Source organism: Sarcophilus harrisii, chromosome 3 (assembly GCF_902635505.1).
Source record: "Sarcophilus harrisii chromosome 3, mSarHar1.11, whole genome shotgun sequence".
NCBI lineage: Eukaryota > Metazoa > Chordata > Mammalia > Dasyuromorphia > Dasyuridae > Sarcophilus > Sarcophilus harrisii.
In genome coordinates, this window is record NC_045428.1 from 571,363,328 (window position 1) to 571,384,508 (window position 21,181).

Sequence of the window (21,181 nt, forward strand, 5' to 3'; positions counted from 1 at the left end):
TTCTGCCAGATTTTATATTCTAATTGACTAGTTCTAAGAGACTGTAAAATGCCTGTAGGCAGGGTCCTTATTCATCCCCTGCATCCTAAGGCAGCCCTTAGCTGCAAAGTGCTTAACCTTGACCTCAGAAGGTGCTCAATCATGTTTCTTCAACTGAATGAATATATATTTACACATGAGTTATTCCATCAGAGCAACAACTAGGACTTTTGGAATGTGGGATAAGTACCAACAACAGTGCCCTAGGCAAGCAGCGCAATGTATGTCCATCATTTAGAAGGTGGGAGCACAGTGGGATGATCAAAGAGCTCAGGTCAGCCTGCCATCTATCTGGGAGCTTACCAGTTTAATTAATTTAATTATTTTAGCTAACTTTAACTAATTATTCCAGCTAACTATATGCTTAGCTTTGCTCTTTTTAGGAAGCTCAGAATGGATGCAGTTTGATGTCTCAGAGCAACAACGTTGCTTGTCCCACTAACCTCCATAAACACACACCTAAACATATGTACAAGCAGACTAGCCATATTCCTTCTTCTTTCAGATATGATTATTGGCACGTCTTTTCTTGTTTTGTTTTTTGCAATTTTTTTTATTGTATCTAATAAATTTGTTCCATGGTCAATGTTTATTTTTAAATTTTTTTCATTTAAATTTTTTTTTAATTTTTAAAAATGAGGAAACCTAGATGTAAAATTGAAATAAATGATACTATGTTATTCCCAGAGAGAATCTTTGGGTGGGAGCAAACATAAGTTTCAGAGAGTATTAATTATTGAGAAGTCCCTAAGATATAAAACTAGGTCCTCACAAGTTCAGAAAAAACCTGAGACCACTGGTTATAAATAATAATGTGGGTAAGGATTTCTTGCTCTTGCTCCTCCATCTTCAGTCAGGGGACTCACAAAGCAAAGTGAATGCTTTCTCCTATATAGGTCATCAATTATTGGCACTTCTGACTGAAAAGACCAATCTCCTGACTGAAATGGAAAACTATCAAGGAAGAATCAGAAAGCAGAAAGGAAGCCCAGGCCATTTGGTTTCCTGTTCCTGGGGACCCCCCAGGTTCACACAGACCATCCTAAAATATCATGATACTATCAGTAGGTAGAACTTATTGTTATTACTTACCAAGCGGAAGAGTAGAGTCATTGGAAATGACCTGGTGGAGGGTCGGTTGTGGCTGGGGTTGGGGAGAGGTGCCTACATTGTTCTTAATGGGATTCATGAACTTGGGCTGAGGCTTGGAGAGAGGTGTATCTGCCGTAGTAGTCACAGGGACCATGTCATTGCAGATAACATCTGAGGTCGCATTCCCAGGAACAGCCACTGAGTGACATCTGGAGGGAAAATAGGCTGGGCTTAGTCCAAGCTGACCTTGCAATGAAGGAGTCCTCCCTCTTGCCTGGGAATGTCCTCAAGGTCCCCGGTCACTGGGAAGAGGCTCCGGAGACTCTGACCATCAGCAGAACTGTGAGATTAGCAGGCCCTTCCATCCCTCCTTCAGTTCCACTTCCCAATCTCACTCTTGAATTTCCTGGTATATCTCCCTATGATGTCTGGCTGAACCTTAATTCACAGTATCCATGTACCTCCCCCAGCCCAATCAAGCAAAACTGCCCTGACCTGTATCTCGATCCTTCAAGACCTTGCTCACTCTTAAGGTCAAGCTGATAGCTTCATGAAAAGAGATGGATGGTACGGATACCCCATTTTTAATAAGAGTTCTCACAGTCTTGACCCAAAGGAGCTGGGAATGGGAATATCAGAGGGTAGTGCCTGAGATTCAGGGGATTGGGAGAGTCTTCAATGTTTAGTTTATTAAAAGGTTTCATAATTGAGGAAAAAGCACACTTGAACTGAACAGGAACTCAAGGTGGATTTCATTGAAACCTTTTGATCTCCCTGGCCAGGTGTAATGGCCACTTAACTGGTCTTTTAATTTTTAGTCTCCCCCTCTTTGATCCTGCCCAAGTTATGGTCCTAAACACGTCTCCCCTGTTCAAGAAACATCAGGGGCTCCCTATTAACACTTAAATCAAATATAAACTTCTTGCTCCAGCCTAAGTAACCTTGCTGCTATTCTTAGCCCATAGCATTCCATCTTCCAGCTCTGTGCTTGGCCTGGAAGGGATTCCCTTCTTATCTTTGCCACCTGGACCTCCTTTTGTCCAATGTTCAGGTCAAGTATCACCTTTTAAATGCGCCTTAAATCCTCTAGAGCTTTCTCACCCCACCTCCCCCAAAATTATCTTGGATATACAAGATGTTCCAAAAGTTTCAGTGTAATTTTAAGCTATGATTAATAATAATAATAATAATAGAAAACATCTCTATATTGCTTACTATGTGCTGGACAGAGCAGTATTTAATATAAATGCTCAACAGTAAGGTTGAGCATTATCTCATTATCTAGCAAAGTGCCTGGCACACAGTCAATACTTAATAACTGCCTGTTGATTGATTCTAACACTTAATATCTTTGTCTGATATAGTCAAGTCATTTTTTTTAATCTCCGAGCCTCATACATGTCATCTGTACGATAGGGATTATAACAACCAAAAATATTAATAATTATATCACCATATTTTATTAGGTAATTATATAATATGTACCATATAATTATATAATAGTATAATTTAATGCTTTATTACATATTGTGTATTATATGATATTGTAACATGATATTGTTTTATTAAACGATTATATATTATAGTACTATTCTATAACACACTATATAATTATATAATATTATTGTTCTGTAATAAAATATTCATAATATTGTATAATTATATATTTTTATAGAATAGTACTACTAATTTTATTATTATATACAATATTATATAATTATTATCATCATTATTATAGTAGTAATCAATGGCTTGAGTCTTCAAAGATATTTATAATGCAAGGTGAATAAATACCCAGGTGCTAGTGTTTAACACAGCTCCCATTTGCCATGAATTTATTTGTACATTGTACATATGTATCTGAGGACAGTCTATCCCCCAGGTAGAATGTAATATCCCTGAGAAAAGGGACTAACTTCCACATTAGCATCCCCAGCATCTAACACAGAGAGTGGCATGAGGGAAGAACTGAGACACTAAAGTGCTGGGTGAATGTCAGGTATCAGCACAGAAGTCAGAGGCAGGAGATCTGTATTCTCACACTGAGATCACGGGCCAGATATCTCACCTCAATATAGACTTTTGTTCCCTACTCTATAAAAGAGCAACAACATTGAGCACTTCACAAAATTCTTGGGATAAAAACAATTATTTTTTATGGCTTTGTACACATAACAGATTGAACACTAGTCTTGGAGTCAGGAAATCCAAATTCAAATATAAACCCAGAAACTTGTTAGCTGTCTTTTTGTAGGGGCAAGGAACTGGAAACTGGATGAATCTTCCTCAGCTGGGGAATGGCTGAATAAGTTATAGCAAATGAATGTAATGGAATATTAATTGTTCTGTAAGAAAAGATTTCAGAAAAGCCTGGGAATATTTACATGAACTGATGCTAAGTGAAGTGAGCAAAACCGAGAGAACATTGTACGCAGTAACAACAAGATGATCTGATGATTGACTACGATAGACTTAGCTCTCCTCAGTAATACAGTGATCCAAGACAATTCCATAGAGCAGGGGTCCTCAAACATTTTAAACAGGGGGCCAGTTCACTGTCCCTCAGACTGTTGGAGGGCTGGACTAAGTAAAAACAAAAAATTTGTTTTGTGGGCCTTTAAATAAAGAAACTTCATAGTCCTGGGTGAGGGGGATAAATGTCCTCAGCTGCCGCATCTGGCCCACGGCCGTAGTTTGAGGACCCCTGCCATAGAGTTTGGGATGGAAAATGCCATCTGCTTCCAAAGAAAGAACTATGGAGACTGAATGCAGATGAAAGCATAGTATTTTTAACTCTTTTTTTTTTTTTTGGTTTGTTTTTTCTTTCTCGTGGTTTTTCTCTTTTGTTTTGATTTTTCTTTCACAACATGACTAACATGGAAATATGTTAAAAATGAATATACATGTATAAAAACCTATGTCAGATTGCTTGCTAGCGTGGGGTGGGAGTGGTACGGGAGGGAGGGAGGAAAAAATTTAGAATTCAAAGAATTACAAAAATGAATGTTGAATGCTATCTTTACAAGTAATTGAGAAAATAAAATACTATTGAATAATAAATAAATAAAAGAAACTTGCTAGCAGGATGGCTCAATTACTGACCTTTGTCAGTTTCCCTTTTCTCATCCACAAAATAAGGATAATAATAGTATTTCTATCTCAGGGTCACTATGAGAGTAAAATAAGAATATTTGTAAAGAGTTTTTCAAACCTTGAAGTACACTATAAAGCATTATTATTACTAACATTGTTGTGTCTGCTGAATTGAATTTATAAAACCTCAAAAGTGCTACATAATATTAATCATCCTTACATTTAGCCTATCCTGGTTCAGGGATTCTAGTCCCTTTATGTTCCTTCCCTTCCTTCAGAGAACAGATAAACTTGGCAGATTTCTTTCTTTTTTTTCTTTTTTTTTTCTTCCTGAGGCAGTTGGGGTTAATGACTTGCCCAGGGTCACACAGCTAAGAAGTATTAAGTGTCTGAGGTCAGATTTGAACTCCGGTCCTCCTAACTTCAGGGTTGATGCTCTATCCACTGAACCACCTAGCTGCCCCAACCTGGTATATTTCTCAGAGGATTTCATTAGAAGGAAACCAAGAGCCCTTTTACAGATAAAAAACCCAAGACCTGGAGGATATTTGAACACAGGACTTCTGCCTCCAGTCGCAGTATTCCTTCATCTACTCCATACTCACTTCTCCGTCCTTGCTTTGCTAACCCCTGGGAAAATGCCCCTCAGGACAGAATCCCACCCCAACTCACCAGAATCACAGGAACTAGTTACTTACACTCGGTGGGGCTTGCAAGTGTCTGTGGATGATATGGTGTCTGAAAAGGTTCCAGGGGCACAGGGGACACACTTCACATTTGAATTCGAGGTTCCTGAAAGCCAGGGGAAAAAATCCAGAGAATTTTAGCGATTTTCAATCATCGAGTCTGGATGTAGAGCTGCTTCTTTCTACAGATCACCCGCCCCCAGGAAGGATTGTGGCCCAAGAGCCCCGGGCACAGAATAGGGCATAAGGAACCTCCCAATGTCAACCAGAGGGGATTGGGCAAGTCAGCCCAGGAGTTGCCTGTGCCTGAATTATTAAGCGCTGGCATCTAGTTCCACACATGTATCTACATGGGCATAATACTCAGGGAGGCAGAGAAAATCAGAGCCGGGAGGAAAATCACAACTCTGCTATGTAACAGAGGTTATACATGTACATTCATTTTAAACATATTTCTGTGTTAGTCACATTGTGAAAGAAAAATCAAAAGAGAAAAACCACAAGAAAGAAAAAAGCAACCCCTTCCTCCCCCCCAAAATTAAAAATACTATGCTTTCATCTGCATTCAGTCTCCATAGTTCTCTCTTTGGAAGCAGATGGCATTTTCCATCCCAACTCTATGGAATTGTCTTGGATCACTGTATTACTGAGAAGAACTAAGTCTATCATGAAAATCAGAACCCAGGAAGTCAGAGCTGGGAGGGCCCTTAGAATACAGGAGGTCAGAGCTGGGAGGGACTTTAGGATTAGCAAGATCAGAGGTGCAAAGGACCTTAGAACATAGAAGGTCCAAACTAAAAGGACTATTCTGGAATGTCAGAGCTTCTAACCCTTTCTGGCTGGAGTTTGAGGGATTAAGTGCACAGGCTCCTCCACAATCACTTTCCAGCCTCTGCCTTTCTTATGTGGTAAAAACTCCATCTCCAACATCCACCTTTAAACTCCTGGGAGTCAAACTTTGGCCCTAAGAAAACCAAGGTGATTAGTAGGTCATTAGAGATCATTTGCTCTTGCGTATAGTGATCTCTCCATTTTGCAAATCGTCCCTGAATCCCTTAGAATGGGTATTGTAACATAAAAGGTAAAAAATCAAAGATGTATTTGCTTTGTATTCATGTTGTTAATTTGTGTCCAGCTTTCTGTGATCCCATTTTTAGTTTTCTTGGCAAAGATATTGGAGTAGTTTCTCATTTCTTCTCCAGGTCATTTTACAGATAAAGAAACTGAGGCAAAAAGGTAAAGTGATTTTCCTAGGCCACACAGCTAGGAAGTATCTGAGGTCAGATTTGAACTCAGAAAGGTAATTTTTCCTGATTCCAGGCCTGGTACTCTATCCACTGCACTACCCAGTTCTCCTTGTTCATGGTACTGGTTTGTACTTCAGAGTACCTTGGTATAGTTGGGGCTCAAAGTGGAATGTCCTTGAGGGCAAGGACTACTTTGTTTTATGTATTTTATATCCTTTGGTATTTAGCACAGTTATGTGTTTATACGTAGTAGGCACTTAATAAATATATGAATGGATGAGTGAATGAGTGATATGAGCTGTATGAATGAATGAATGGAAAAGGAAGGAAGGGAGTGAAGAAGGGATAGAGGGAGGAAGGAAGAAAGGAAGGGAGGAAGGAAGGAAAGAAGGAAGGAAGGAAGAAAAAAAGGAAGGAAGGAAGAAAGGAAGAAAGAAAGAAAGGAAGGAAGGAAGGGGAGAGAAAAAAAAGAGAAAGAAAGAAAGAAAGAAAGAAAGAAAGAAAGAAAGAAAGAAAGAAAGAAAGAAAGAAAGAAAGAAAGAAAGAAGGATAGGAAAGGAGGAAGGGAGGAATAGAATGTTGTAAGGGACAGCTCCAAACCCAGCACTCTATTACATTAGAAGATGGAACTATAATCCTAGACCTCATCTTTACACTTGCATAATCTTGGTCTTCTCTTAGTTTCCTTATCTGTGCAATGCAGTGGGTGACCTGATGGTCTCTAAGGTCCTGCCCATTGGGATTTACACTCGGCCCTCCCCCTCATGAACCCTGGATCACAGCCACTGAGGATGGCTTTTGAGCCCAGCCCCCGTCCCCCCTACCTTGCTCGGCCACTCCAGAGCCCCTAGGACACTTGGCAAACTTGAGGCACTGTAGGCAAGTGCCCTGATTCCCCGTCACACAGAAGGATCCAGACTTGCAGCCACACATACGGTTTTCCCTTCTAGTGCAGTTCTGAGTCTCCACCAAATCTAGTGAGGAAAGGCGAGAACAGGGACCAGATCAGTTCCAGTCTTCAAACTGAAGGAGGCAGTTTCCCCTCAGCATCCTTATGCCAGTCCTGAAGCCATGTCACTGTAAATTGTTTATGGACCCATGGGAGGCCCTTAGAAAAGCAGGACATTTCTGGGTGCTCACAGGCGAGGCTGTTGGTCTAGAGGCAGAGCAAAGGATGGTTCAGAGTGGGCTGGCTCACTTTTCCAAAGAACGGGAGCCAGCTTGGGGTGAAGGGCTGGGGGACAGGCCCCAGGCTGGGCCTTCTTCTGCCCAGGATGGATCCCACCTCCCCATACCTCGATTACAGCGTCTTCGACAACTGTGGCATTCCCTGATCCAGTTCCAGACCTCCGTGTAGGTGTCCTCCTCACAGTCCCCACAGACAGTATTCGAGTTTCTAGTACAAAATTCCAACACCCGTTGACCTAGAGAGAGAAGAACCAGTACTGAAAACACAGATCTACATCTTAAAGAAGAAAAGGCATGGCCGACACATCTCAGTTTGACCTTTGACAAGAAATGTATATTCTCTCATATCTATAGAACAGCAACCCTGGATTTGAGTCCCAACTTGTTGGGTGACCTTAAACAATTTCTTTCTCTCTCTCTTTTAAATTTTCTCCAGTTACATGTAAAAAAAAAAAAAAAAACAACCCAGGTTTGTTTTTTTTTTTGGGGGGGGGGGGGGGGGGAGGGTTTATACATATTCATTTTTTACATATTTCCTTCTGAATTACATAGAGAGAGAAAAGTCAGAACAAAAGGGAAAAACCATAAGAGAAAAAAAATAATAGAAGAAAAAAAGTGAACCTAGCATGTATTGATTTACATTCATCTCTAGATGCAAATGACATTTTCCATCCAAAATTTAAGATGTTGCTAAGAAGAGCCAAGACTGTCATAATTGTTCAACACAGTGTTGCTGTTGCTATGTACAATGTTTTTCTGGTTTTCCTCATTTCACTCAGCAACAATTCAAGTAAATCTCTTCAGGCCTTTTTTTTTTTTTCTTCTTCTTCTGTGGAAATTGGGGTTAAGTGACTTGCCCTCTTCAGGCCTTTTTAAAACCAGTCTGTTTGTCTTTTTTAATGGCACAATAATATTCCATTACTTTCATTTATCATAACTGATTTAGCCATTTCCCAATTGAGGGACATCTATTCATTTTCCATTTCTTTGCCATCACAAAAAAAAGAGCTTCTATAAACAGTTTTACACATGCGAGTCCTTTTCCCTGTTTTATGATTTCTTTGAGATACAGACCCAGTAGTGACTGCTGGAAAAAGGGTATGCACAGTTTTATAACCCTATATTTCCACAATGCAATTCAAAATGTTTTGGATCATTTCACAATTCTACTAACAATGCATTAGTGTCCCGGTTTTCTCACACCCCCTCCAACATTTCTCATTATCTTTTCCTTTCAGCCAATCTGAGGGGTATGAGGTGGTACCACAGAGTTGTTTCAATTTGCATTTTTCCAATCAATAATGCTTTAAAGTATTTTTTCATATGACTATAGATGACTTTAAGTTCTTCATTTGAAACTTGTCTGTTCATATATTTTGACCATTTGTCAATTGGGGAATGACTTGTATTCTTATAAATCTGACTCAGTTCTTTATATATTTTAGAAATTGGGCTTTTATTAGAAACACTGGTTGTAAAAATTTTTTTTCCAGCTTTCTGCTTCACTTTTTTTCTTGGCTACATTGGTTTTGTTTGTGCAAAAGCTTTTTAATTTAATGTAATCAAAGTTGTCCATTTTGCATTTTGTAATGTTCTCTAGTTCTCTAGCCATAAATTCCTCTCATCTCCAAAGGTTTGATAGGTAAACTATCCCTTCCTCTCTTCATTTGCTGATAGATAGTATCACCCTTTATACCTAAATCGTGTACCCATTTTGAACTTATTTTGATATGGGGTATGATAGGCAGGTCTATGCTGAGTTTCTGACATATTTTCCAGTTTCCCAGAAAATTTTATGAAATAGTGAGTTCTTACCCCAGAAACTGGAATTTGGGGGTTTATCAAACATTAGATTACTATAGTCATTGTATCTAACTTATTCTGCTGATCCATCACTCTATTTCTTAGACATTACCATAAGGTTTTGATGACTTCTGCTTTACAATAGAGTTTTAGGTCTGGTGCAGCTGGGCTCTCATTCTTTGTATTTTTTTGTTAATCCCCTTGATCTTCTTGAGCTTTTGTTCTTTCAGATGAATTTTGTTATTATTTTTTCTAGGTCTATAAGATAATTTTTTGGCAGTTTGATTGGTATGGCACTGAACAGGTAGGTTAATTTACATAGAGTTATATTTTTTATTATATTAGCCCAGGTTAGCCACAAGCAGTTGATATATTTCCAATTGTTTAGATCTGAATTTATTTGTGTGAAAAGTGTTTTGTAATTGTGTTCATTTAGTTCCTGGGTTTGTCTTGGCAGATAAACACCCAAATATTTTATTTTGTTTACAGTTATTTTAAATGTAATTTTTCTATCTCTTGCTGCTGGGCTTTGTTGGTGATGTATAGAAATGCCAGTGATTTGTGTGGGTTTATTTTATACCCTGCAATTTTGGAAGTTGTTAGTTATTTCAAGTAGGTTTTTGGATGATTCTCCAAAGTATACCATCATCTCATCTGCAAAGAGTGATAGTTTTAGATCCTCATTGCCTACTCTGATTCCCTTAATTTCTTTTCTAATTTCTAAGGCTAACATTTCTAGTACAGTATTGAATAACAGTGATGACAAAGGGCATCCTTTTTTCATTCCTTATCTTATTGGGAATGTGTTTACCTTCTCTCTATTACAAATAATGTTTGCTGATGGTTTTAGATAGGTGCTGCTTATCATTTTAAGGAAAACGCCACTTATTCCTATGCTTTCTAGTGTTTTTGATAAGAATAGATGCTCAATTATGCCAACAGTTTTATTATATGTCTTATATTAAACCGGCATTTCTGGTATAAATTCTGTTGGTCATAGAGTATTGTCTTGCTGTCACACTGTGGTAATCTCTTTGCCAATATTTTATTTAAAATTTTAATCAATATTCATTAGGGAGATTGGCCTATAATGTTCTTTCTCTACACTGGCTCTTCCTGCCTTATCTGTGTCATAAAAGAAACTTGGCCAGGCCTTCTTCTTTTTCTATTTTTCCAAATAGTTTACACAGTACTGGAATAAATTGTTCTTTAAATGTTGGTAAAATTCACTTGTAAATTCATCTGACCTTGGAGATTTTGTTCTTAGGGAGTTCATTGATAGCTTGTTCAACTTCTTTTTTCTAAAATGGGGTTATTTCATATACCTTAATATATTTAACATATATTGGTCTACTTGCCATCTGGGAGAGGGGGTGGGGGGAAGGAGGGGAAAAATTGGAACAAAAGGTTTTGCAATTGTCAATGCTAAAAAATTACCTATGCATATATCTTGTAAATAAAAAGCTATAATAAAAAAATAAAAATAAATAAAATGGGATTATTTACATAATTTATTTCCTCTTCTATTAATCTGGGCAATTTATATTTTGGTAAATATTCATCCATTTCGATTAGATTGTCAGATTTGTTAGCATACAGTTGGGCAAAATAGTTCCTAATTACTGCTTTAATTTCTTCTTCATTGGTGGTAAATTCACCCTTTACATTTTTGATGCTGGTAATTTCAATTCAATATGGGGGTTGGGTCACATGATCTTTAATTAAAGAGTCTTTAAGCTATAAATCTAAAACACTAAAATACAGGTTGCCTTTTTTAGAGACATCCTTTCTTCCCAAATTATGTCCCAGGAAGGGAGGTTTCCAGGCTTCTTGGGGCTCTCTGCCTTCTACATCTGTAGGATGGCTACAGGCAGAAAGGGCTCCTTGCTGGAGGTAGGTGGGCCTCCAGCAGGAAACCCCTTGAGTGTCTTGTTCTCCTTCCATTCTGAGATCTCACCTACCCTTTCTAAGAGCTCAGTCCTGGCCTCTGCAGTGGAAGGTGCTAAAGTGCATGGGTGAGGGCTGGAGCAGTGACTTTAGGTTGTGGGTGACCAAAGTGTGATGACTTTGGGGTGTGAGATGGCCATGGTGAGTTGGCGGTCACAGATTTGAGTGACGCTGAGGTTCTTGATTTAAGAGTGTGAGTAGGTTGACTTCAGGATATGTAAGAGGCCAGTGAGTGATCCTTGAATAAGATAAGGATGTGAATGTGGTGCAGGAGGGAGAAGAGGTGAGGTGAGTGGAGGGATGGCAGTTCAGTGACCTCATTCTGTCTTTAAAGAGAGTAGCAGTGATCATAGAGCAACAGCCTGTGGATGGACCCAGAACTGAAGAATTCTGGTCTTCCTGGGGCTCTGATCTGGATCTTGGGGAAAATCAACAGCAGCAGCTTCAAAGGTCCTCATCTGCTTTCAGCCCATTTTGCTTGGTGCTGTGGCAAGTTCCAGAGCTTGGGGTCTCTGTCCAGTCCTTCCCTATAGGCCTTTCAGACATGGCTGGAGGCCAAAAAGAATTTCATTCTAGAGACAACCAGGTCCAGGTTTAGGAATCCAGAAATCTAGGTCTTGCCTAGTGTATCCCAGCAAAGGTCAGGACTCCAAAGCTGAGGGTGAAGATGATGTCAGTGGCTCAGCTTTGGTCCATTTGCCATCATGGAAGGTTCCTACCTTATAAGACCTTAGATTTAGGGCCAAAAAAGCCTGCAGAAGTTGCTAAATCCAACATTGTATTCAATGGCAAAGAAACCGAGACGCAAGGAAGTTCACACAAGCAGAAAGTAGCAGAGTCAGGATGCTCATCTAGGACCTGACCCTTTCCACTTCCTCAGGCTATGCTGGTTATATTAGGATCCAATACAGGCTGGTAGCTAGATAGTAAAGTAGATAGAGCACCAGTCCTTGAGTCAAGAAGACCTCAATTCAAATCCAGCTTCAGATACAGCAGCTGAGTCCCTCTGGGGAAATCACTTAACCTATTTATCTTCAGTTTTCTCATCTGTAAAATGAGCTGGAGGAAGAGGATATAGCAAATCTCTCTGTATTTTTGCCAAGAAAACCCCAAATGGGTTCGTGAAGATTCAGATATGACTGAAATCTGAACAAACCAAAACAGACCAGCACAGTGGAAAGTAGATGGCATTGGGCCGTAGAAGTTCTGAGCTGGAATACCAGCTTTGCCACTTAGCAGCTATGTGATAAATCACTTAACCTCTAAACCTCAGGTCTATCATCTATAAAATGACTAAGATCAGATGATCTCTAAGATCCCTTCTGGTCTGTGATTCTCGGAAACCATTAGACTTTACCTTCCCCATTTGTAAAAATGGGTGCAAGAACCCAGGATTTTTCCAACTATGTTTTTCCATAATAACATACCCCCTTAAAGTCAAAATTCCGGAGCTACATTCGATTGTAGTCAAATAGGGTGGTCTTTGAGGAAACAACCCCAAGGTGCAGACGGGGCAGCTAGAAAAGTGAGATCCCTAGCTTGGCTACAGCGTGGGTGGAAGGGTGAGTCACTTACCTGGGGGACACTTGTCACAACACATCTGGATCTTGTCACTATAATACTCAATTTCTCCGCACTTGCCCTTCACTTGTGGGGAATAAGGAAGAGATACCTGGAGAAAGAGAAGAAAAAAACTTTAGTATCCATTACACTCTCATGTCGCTTTTCTCTCTTTTCTCCATTTGCACTGTCAAAATAGAGGTCAAGGCTTTCTTAGTCCTGCCCCTGACATATCCTGCTGAATGATCTTAAACAAATCTCTCTCATCTAGAATTCTAGATTAAATCTAGTTTCCAATTTGTATTTGCCACATGATAAATCTAAGGCTCAGAGAGATGAGGGACTTGCCTGAAGTCATATGACTGTCATGGAATCAAACAATCCTCCCATTGAGGTTTCAAAGCTCCAGAGAACAGAGTTTGCATTGGGATGAAAGTGGGCCCTGATAATTTTCTGAATCAGGGAAGAAGGAGCTCTGTCACCAAACCACAGAAGATTATGTCAGCAAGCAGGCCCCAGTCTGACAGAGGAAGCCAGTTTGCCAACATGAGGAAGTCATTAAGGGAAAGGAAATCAGAAAGCTGCCAGGGGTTTCTGCTGAATAATTTACACTTTTTATGATTGTCCAGTCCAAGAGAACTGTGCAGTAGCCCAAACATTCTGAAAAGTAATCTTGGAAGTACACCCAGAAATTCATTAGATTGTGCTCACCTATGGATCTAGTAGCTCCTTCCCCAAAGAGATCAAAGGCAGAAGGAAAGAACTCATACGTACAAAAATATTTATAGCAACTCTTTTTTTTTTAGTGGAAAAGAATTGAAATTGGAAATTGGTGGACATTGAGGGGATAGCCAACAATAGAGGAATGGCTAAAAAAGTTGTGGTATGTGATTGTGATGAAATACTATTGTACTATAAGAAACGATGAGCCCAATGACTTTAGGATGAGCAAAATGAGCCAAATCAAGAGAACATTACATACAATAAAGCAATATTGTTTAAATAAGGATTTTGAGTTAATAAGTTATTTTGACCATTATAAATATCCAAATTAACTATAAAGGACATATAAAGAAGGGTGTTATATGCATCTAGAAAAAAATGATAGAAGTATGAATTGAATAATTTTATACATACCCATATATATACATATATACATACATACATACATACATACACACACACACACACACACACTTATTTGTATCTAATGATAGGTATCTCTAAGGTGGGAGGGGGAAGGAAGAGAAAAAGAAACTTATGTGATAATTTTGGTATATATTTGAAAGGAATAACAAGTTGCATATAGCATTTGGTTCCATGTGCAATTATCTCTTTTATTGTACCATGCTATGGAAATGTTCATTTATTCCATAAATTAAAATAAAATTAGAAAAAAGAAGAAAAAAGAGTGACCGAAGCATTTGTTTAATGCACAGAATAAATCAGAAGGCAATTCAAAGGAAGAAAAAGACAAGAAGGGTGGCTTTGAAACTAACATATTGGATTTATTAAATTATTTTAAATAACCAAACTATATATAACAGATGTCCAATTTCATATACAATCCTCTCTGTTCTTTTTATATAGAAATGTTCATGTATAATGTCTCCATCAAATTCAGAATAGCAAAAAATAAAAATTATTAAAATGCAAAACAAAAAAGTTTCCTGGCTTCCCCTCCCCGTTCTCTGTACCACACGAATCCCAAAGAAAAACAAAACAATAAAACCTTTTAAATCTGGGAGATACCAAGATATCAGTTCCTCACCCTAAAACACTGGTGTCCAAAAAGTAATTTAAATTCTCCTAACCATAAAGTCCAGGTGCTGAAGAAATACACATTGTCATTAACAGTCAGAACTGAGTACCCCCCCAAAATGAAAATGAATACTGCCAAGTCCCAAATTTACAGACTTCTGTGAAAAATAAAACATTTATTTTTTAAAGCTTTTTTTACTTTCAAAACATATGCATGGATAATTTTTAACACTGACCCTTGCAAAACCTTGTGTTCCAAATTTTTTCCTTCCTTCCCCCCAACTCCCTCCCCCAGCTGGCCAACAATCCATTTAAGTGTCTATTATCCACTAATGCACTAAATACTTTACAAATATTATCCCAAGAGCCCTGGGAGTAAGATGCCATTATTATTCCCATTTTATAGTTGAGGAAACTGAGGCAAGCAGAAGTTAAGGTGACTTGTTCAGTATCACATAGCTAGCAAACGTCTGTGGCTAGATTTGAACTCAGATTTTCCTGACTTCAGGTTTAGGGATCTATTCACAGCACTAGCCAGTTGCCCAATTATACTGAGGATAAGAATTCTGTCTTTTACATCAGAACAGAGTTGTCATAAGAGAGGGAAATGTGGTACCCTATGAAGACTTAGGGTCGGGGCAGCTAGTTGGTGTAGTAGATAGAGCATCATCCCTGAAGTCAGGAGGACCTGAGTTCGAATCTGGATTCCGACACTTAACACTTCCTGGCTGTGTGACCCTGGGCAAGTCACTTAACCCCAATTGCCTTGGGGCGGGGGGGAATTTTTTTTTTTTACTTAGGGTCATCATGAGAGCAGGAACTATATCTCTCATACTTGACTGAGGACTCCCCAAGGACAGGGACTATGGGGCTCCTTCTGCGTAAGAACTCTGGATTGGAAGCTTCCTGTGGTCAGAGACTGTGACTCCCTCATCAGACTGAGGCTCTCTGGGTACCAGAATCCTGTTCCTCCTTCAGATTGAGTGTTTTCAAGGAGCATCTCCCCATCTCACTGAGAGGTTCCTGAGAATAGCAACTGTCTTCCCATCAGATTTGGGGTACCTTGGGGGCAGGGACTCTGCTCCCCCCTTACCACACTGGAAGCTCATCTCCCCACCTGCCTTTCTCTCTAACTCTGCATTCCCTCCCTTCCCACTTGGGGTGAGCACAGAGCCCTAGGTCAACCCAATGGGTCACTCGCTGTGAGGGGACGATTTGGACCCAGCAGCCTCCAAGAACCATCATCCAAGAAACCTGCTTTACTCAGTCTTCTGGACCCTCTCCTCCAAGAGACTGGGCTGGCTCTTCCAATTCCCAAGAAGCACCAAGTTGGAAGGAGAAGACCCGAGTTTCTGGCTGCCCCTCATAACGAGGCAATGAGAGTTGCCAGCTTATCCAGGCTACATTGTGTTCTCAGAAGCTCTCTTACCCATTTATTGTGTTACTGTTCTTTGATTTCGGTAACTGGACTTGGAACAGCCAGTCCTATCCAAACACTCCCCACCCTCCAGCCCTTCTTTACTCACTCTAAGCCATCCCAATTTGACAGACAAAGGTTGGGCTGAGGATTTCCTGTCAGAGTTCAAAGGTCCTGATGGGAAATGGCCCTTGTGATTACTGGCCAGAGAGTCACCTCTTTCTGCCTTTCACCCCCCCTAAGGATTGAGCAAATCTGAACTTTTGTTCCCTTCGATCCCAACTAGATTGTGAGGGGGTGGGACATGGGGTCTGAGAAACAAAACAAGGTCATCGAGTTGCCCCAGCCCCTGCTGCCATCTTCACTGTCTTGGCTCAGCTAGTACGTCCCTTGACACTTTTCCCAATTTCTCTGGCCTCTTGTCAACAACAATCCTGAGCAATGGAGTTCTCTCTTTGAGAAAAAAAAACCTGCTGGTTTTATTTTGAAAATCTTTGCAAAGTCAGAACTAAACTATGTGCAGTAGAAAGCCCCAGTGCTGGGGATGTTGAAACATAGAAGATGAGCTCTCTGATGGTTCTCCTCTCTAAAAGGGCAGATAAGGAAGCTTAGGTGATCTGAGCTGGAAAGGACTTTACAACAAACAGAGCTGGGAGGGTCCTTAGAACACACAATGCCAAAGCTGGGAGGGCCCTTAGAACCCAGGAGGTCAGAGCTGGGAGGGCCCTTAGAACATGGGATGTCCGAACCTATGATCCTTAATTTATCTTCAAAGCAAAAGTTCAGAAGCACCCTTGCCCTTATCCTGATCCCTTGAGCTAACCCAGTCTCCCCTCCTCAATAGTATCCAAGCTCCCTTATAAACTTTACCTTTTTTGATGGTTTAGTGGGAAATCCTCTCCAGGAAACATATTTTAAAGCATTTTAGTAAGAAGATAATTCTTCAAACATTTTTACATTCAAAGGTTCTGATAAAGGCCTGATTTCCAAAATATAGAGAGAAGTGACTCAAATTTATAAGAAATCAAGCCATTCTCCAATTGATAAATGGTCAAAGGATATGAACAGACAATTTTCAAATGAAGAATTTAAAACCATTTCTAGTCATATGAAAAAGTGTTCTAAGTCATTATTGATCAGAGAAATGCAAATTAAGACAACTCTGAGATACCACTACACACCTGTCAGATTGGCTAAGATGAAAGGAAAAAATAATGATGAATGTTGGAGGGGATGTGGGAAAACTGGGACACTGATGCATTGTTGGTGGAACTGTGAACAGATCCAACCATTCTGGAGAGCAGTTTGGAACTATGCCCAAAAAGTTATCAAACTGTGCATACCCTTTGATCGAGCAGTGCTGCTACTGGGCTTATACCCCAAAGAGATCATAAAGAAGGGAAAGGGACCTGTATGTGCACGAATGTTTGTGGCAGCCCTTTTTGTAGTGGCCAGAAACTGGAAACTGAGTGGATGCCCATCAGTTGGAGAATGGTTGGGTAAATTGTGGTATATGAATGTTATGGGATATTATTGTTCTGTAAGAAATGACCAGCAGCAAAAAGTTATCAAACTGTGCATACCCTTTGATCCAGCAGTGTTACTACTGGGATTATATCCCAAAGAGATTATAAAGAAGGGAAAGGGACCTGTATGTGCACGAATGTTTGTGGCAGCCCTTTTTGTAGTGGCTAGAAACTGGAAACTGAATGGATGTCCATCAGTTGGAGAATGGCTGAATAAATTGTGGTATATGAATATTATGGAATATTATTGTTCTGTAAGAAATGACCAACAGGATGATTTCAGAAAGGCCTGGAGAGACTTATACGAACTGATGCTGAGTGAAATGAGCAGGACCAGGAGATCATTATATACTTCAACAACAATACTATATGATGACCAGTTCTGATGGACCAGGCCATCCTCAACAACGAGATCAACCAAATCATTTCCAATGGAGCAGTAATGAACTGAACCAGCTATGTCAGAAAAAGAACTCTGGGAGATGACTAAAACCATTACATTGAATTCCCAATCCCTATATTTATGCCCACCTGCATTTTTGATTTCCTTCACAAGCTAATTGTACAATATTTCAGAGTCTGATTCTTTTTGAACAGCAAAATAACGTTTTGGTCATGTATAATTATTGTGTATCTAATTTATATTTTAATATATTTAACATCTACTGGTCATCCTGCCATCTAGGGGAGGGGGTGGGGAGGTAAGAGGTAAAAAATTGGAACAAGAGGTTTGGCAATTGTTAATGCTGTAAAGTTACCCATACATATAACCTGTAAATAAAAGGCTATTAAATAAAAACAAAACAAAAAAAAAAAAAAAAAAGAAAGAAAGAAATGACCAGCAGGATGGTTTCAGAAAGGCCTGGAGAGACTTACATGGACTGATGCTGAGTGAAATAAGCAGAACCAGGAGGTCTATACAATGATCAATTCTGACGGACATGGCTCTCTTCAACAATGAAATGATTCAAACCAGTTCCAACTGTTCAGTGATGAAGAGAGCCATTTAAATCTTGAGAAAGAACTATGGGAAGTGAGTATAGACCACAACATAGCATTTTCACTCTCTGTTATTGTTTGCTTACAGTTTTGTTTTCCTTCTCAGGTTTTTTTTTCTTTCTAGATCTGATTTTTCTTGTGCAGCATAATAATTGTATAAATATGTATACATATATTGGAGTCAACATATATTTTAACATATTTAACATGTACCTGCCATCCGGGGAGGGGGTGGAGGGGAAGGAGAGGAAAACTTGGAACAAAAGATTTTTGCAAAGGTCAGTTTTGGAAAATCACCTATGCATATGCTCTGTAAATAAAAAGCCATAATAATAAAAAAATAAAAATAAAAACATTTTTAAAAAGAAGTTAATTCCTCTCAAATGCCACAAGTCACTTTTAAGAGCCCTTTCAGGTTCTGATACTCTGTTTTCTAAGATCCCTCTCAGTTCTGACACTCTCGATTTTCAGATTCTAAGAATATGCCATATTTCTTCAGGGCTGATAGAAACTGACAAGTAAAGCATACTGATATTCAGTCTAAAGACAAAAAATACTGTCAATATTATTCACTGTCTAGATATTACTGCTATGAGTGCTGAACACCCATTTCCATTTGAAAGCTACACAGAACAGGAGTTGGGAGGGAAGAGAGGAAGGTAAAGGATCTCTAGGGGTAGAGATAGAATCCTGGAAGCCAGAAGCATTAGTCACCCAAACTTCAGAGATTTCCAGAAGAGCAGGACAAGGGCTGGACAAAGAGAAAAAGGAATTATAACTCTTTAAATCACACCATGACTAAAATTTCCAGCTCAATTGAGAAGACCATAATCACAAAGCATCTCAAAAGCATTTACCATCTCTGACTTGGGGCCCCATCTGTAAGACCAGGGACTTAGACCAAATTGTTAAGATCCTCTTGGCTTATTGATATGACCTCTTCAGATTAGCTCATGTCCGACTTGGCTATATCCTTGCTGTAGCTACCAAATAGAATGCCAATTCCTTAAGTGTAGAGGCTCTTTGGTTCTTGCTAATATTTAGCACTCTCTCATTCTGGAAGCTGGGGCTTATTATGTCAAATTGAACTGAAAATTCTAAGGTCCTTTCCAACTCAGATGTTGTATATTCTAAGGCCCTCCCAGCCCTGACACTCTGTTCTAAGGGTCCTCCTAGCTCTGACATTGTTTTAAGTCTCCTTCCAATTCTGACATTCTGTATTTTAAGGTCCCTCCCAACTATGATGGTCTATATTCTTTTTTTTTAATTTATAGCTTTTTATTCACAAGTTATATGCATGGGTAATTTTACAGCATTGACAATTGCCAAACCTTTTGGTCCAATTTTTCCCCTTCTTCCCCCTACCCCCTCTCCTAGATGGCAGGTTGACCAATACATGCTAAATATGTTAAAGTATAAATTAAATACAAAATGAGTACACATATCCAAACCATTATTTTGCTGTACAAAAAGAATTGGACTCTGAAGTAGTAATATCCTGTGTTCTAAAGAACCCTTCCAATTTTGTGAATTTATATAGATTTTCCCCAAAAATTTTTAATGCAATTTTAAGCTTTTAAAGTGTAAACCTTTCTATACACACATTTGCAGTGTAATAACTGATCTTTTAAAGTATCCTCCATAAGTGAGAGGCTAATATAATGAGTACTGAGTTCATTAAACAACTCAATAAGAGGCCAGGGCAGAGACTTTGGGAAGCCAAGAGTTCCTATAGTCTAGGTCAGTGATTCTCAAACTTTTGTTTTCAGTATCTTTATCCTATTAAAAGTTATTGAGGATCTTTCCAAAGCGTTTTTGTTTATCTGGATTATATTTATAGACATTTACCATATTGGAAATAAAAACTATTTTTGAATTTGTGGACCCTCTAAAAGAGTTTCAGAGATCCCCAGGATTCTCCAGACCATACTTTGAGAACCACTGGTCTAGGCTGTGAGGTGGATCCCAAAGCAAAGAGATAAGAGGTAGGGAGGGAAAGGGGTTCAGTCCCGTGGGAGCCATGAAATTGAAGGTTCTATCCATCTATCACTTGTACTAGAAGAAGATAACCCTCCGCTTTCTAGGACCATGGTCTATGAGGGTAGCAACAATAACTAACTGTTAGTTATCTGGGACTTTAATGGACAGTGTGACCTAACGGACAGAGAGCTGACCTGGAAGTGAAGAAGAATTAGGAATAAGTCTTAGCTCTGATTAATCCTGAGCAAGTCACTTAACTTCTCAATGATCCCCAGTAACTCTCAGAAACTATATAGGCTCCACTGGGAGAAGGAATATTTCCCTAGGAGTTCCTCCATAACAGTGTAATTCCAGGCTTAGTTTTTATATTTTTGATAGTGCTTTAAAAATTGCAAAATGCTCTACATTATTCCAGGTAAGCCTCAGAATGACTTTGTGAGACAAGTACTAGAAATACTATTATACTTATTTCATTGATGAAGAAATTAAGGCACAGTGAAGTTAAATGCTTTGTTCAGGATCACACAACCAGCATTCTTGATTCCAAGTCAAAGTCTCATCAGCTCACAGATTCCAAGTCAGAAGCATTCTTAGAGGTCATAAAGTCCAACCCCTTCACTACAGCAACCCTCTTGGAGACAATAGAGAGGATGACAGACAGACAGCTCCCTTCCACTCCATCCTTGGGGGCGTCCTAAGCTGGAGGGTGATACGACCTCAGCTCAAAATTCCTGCTTCTGAATGATCTAACCTCTACATGTAAAATCATCAGAGGATTTAGCCTGGGAGGGACCACAGAAGTAATATAACGGAGTTGATTTCTCCCCTACTTCCCATTCTACA

The 21,181-nt window shown here is 39.3% G+C and overlaps 1 protein-coding gene across 2 annotated transcripts in view; it reads right to left on the minus strand.

Annotated features, from left to right (window-relative positions):
• TNFRSF1B (TNF receptor superfamily member 1B) overlaps positions 1-21,181 on the minus strand; it is a 55,341-nt gene that overhangs the window by 14,790 nt on the left and 19,370 nt on the right. For both annotated transcript variants that reach the window (XM_012545651.3, XM_023499956.2), the window contains exons 2-6: positions 12,671-12,767; positions 7,453-7,581; positions 6,982-7,131; positions 4,923-5,016; positions 1,132-1,340 (exon numbers count right to left, since the gene is read on the minus strand). In XM_012545651.3, coding sequence (XP_012401105.1) covers positions 1,132-1,340; positions 4,923-5,016; positions 6,982-7,131; positions 7,453-7,581; positions 12,671-12,767 — 679 coding nt within the window. The remainder of the gene's footprint in view (positions 1-1,131; positions 1,341-4,922; positions 5,017-6,981; positions 7,132-7,452; positions 7,582-12,670; positions 12,768-21,181) is intronic.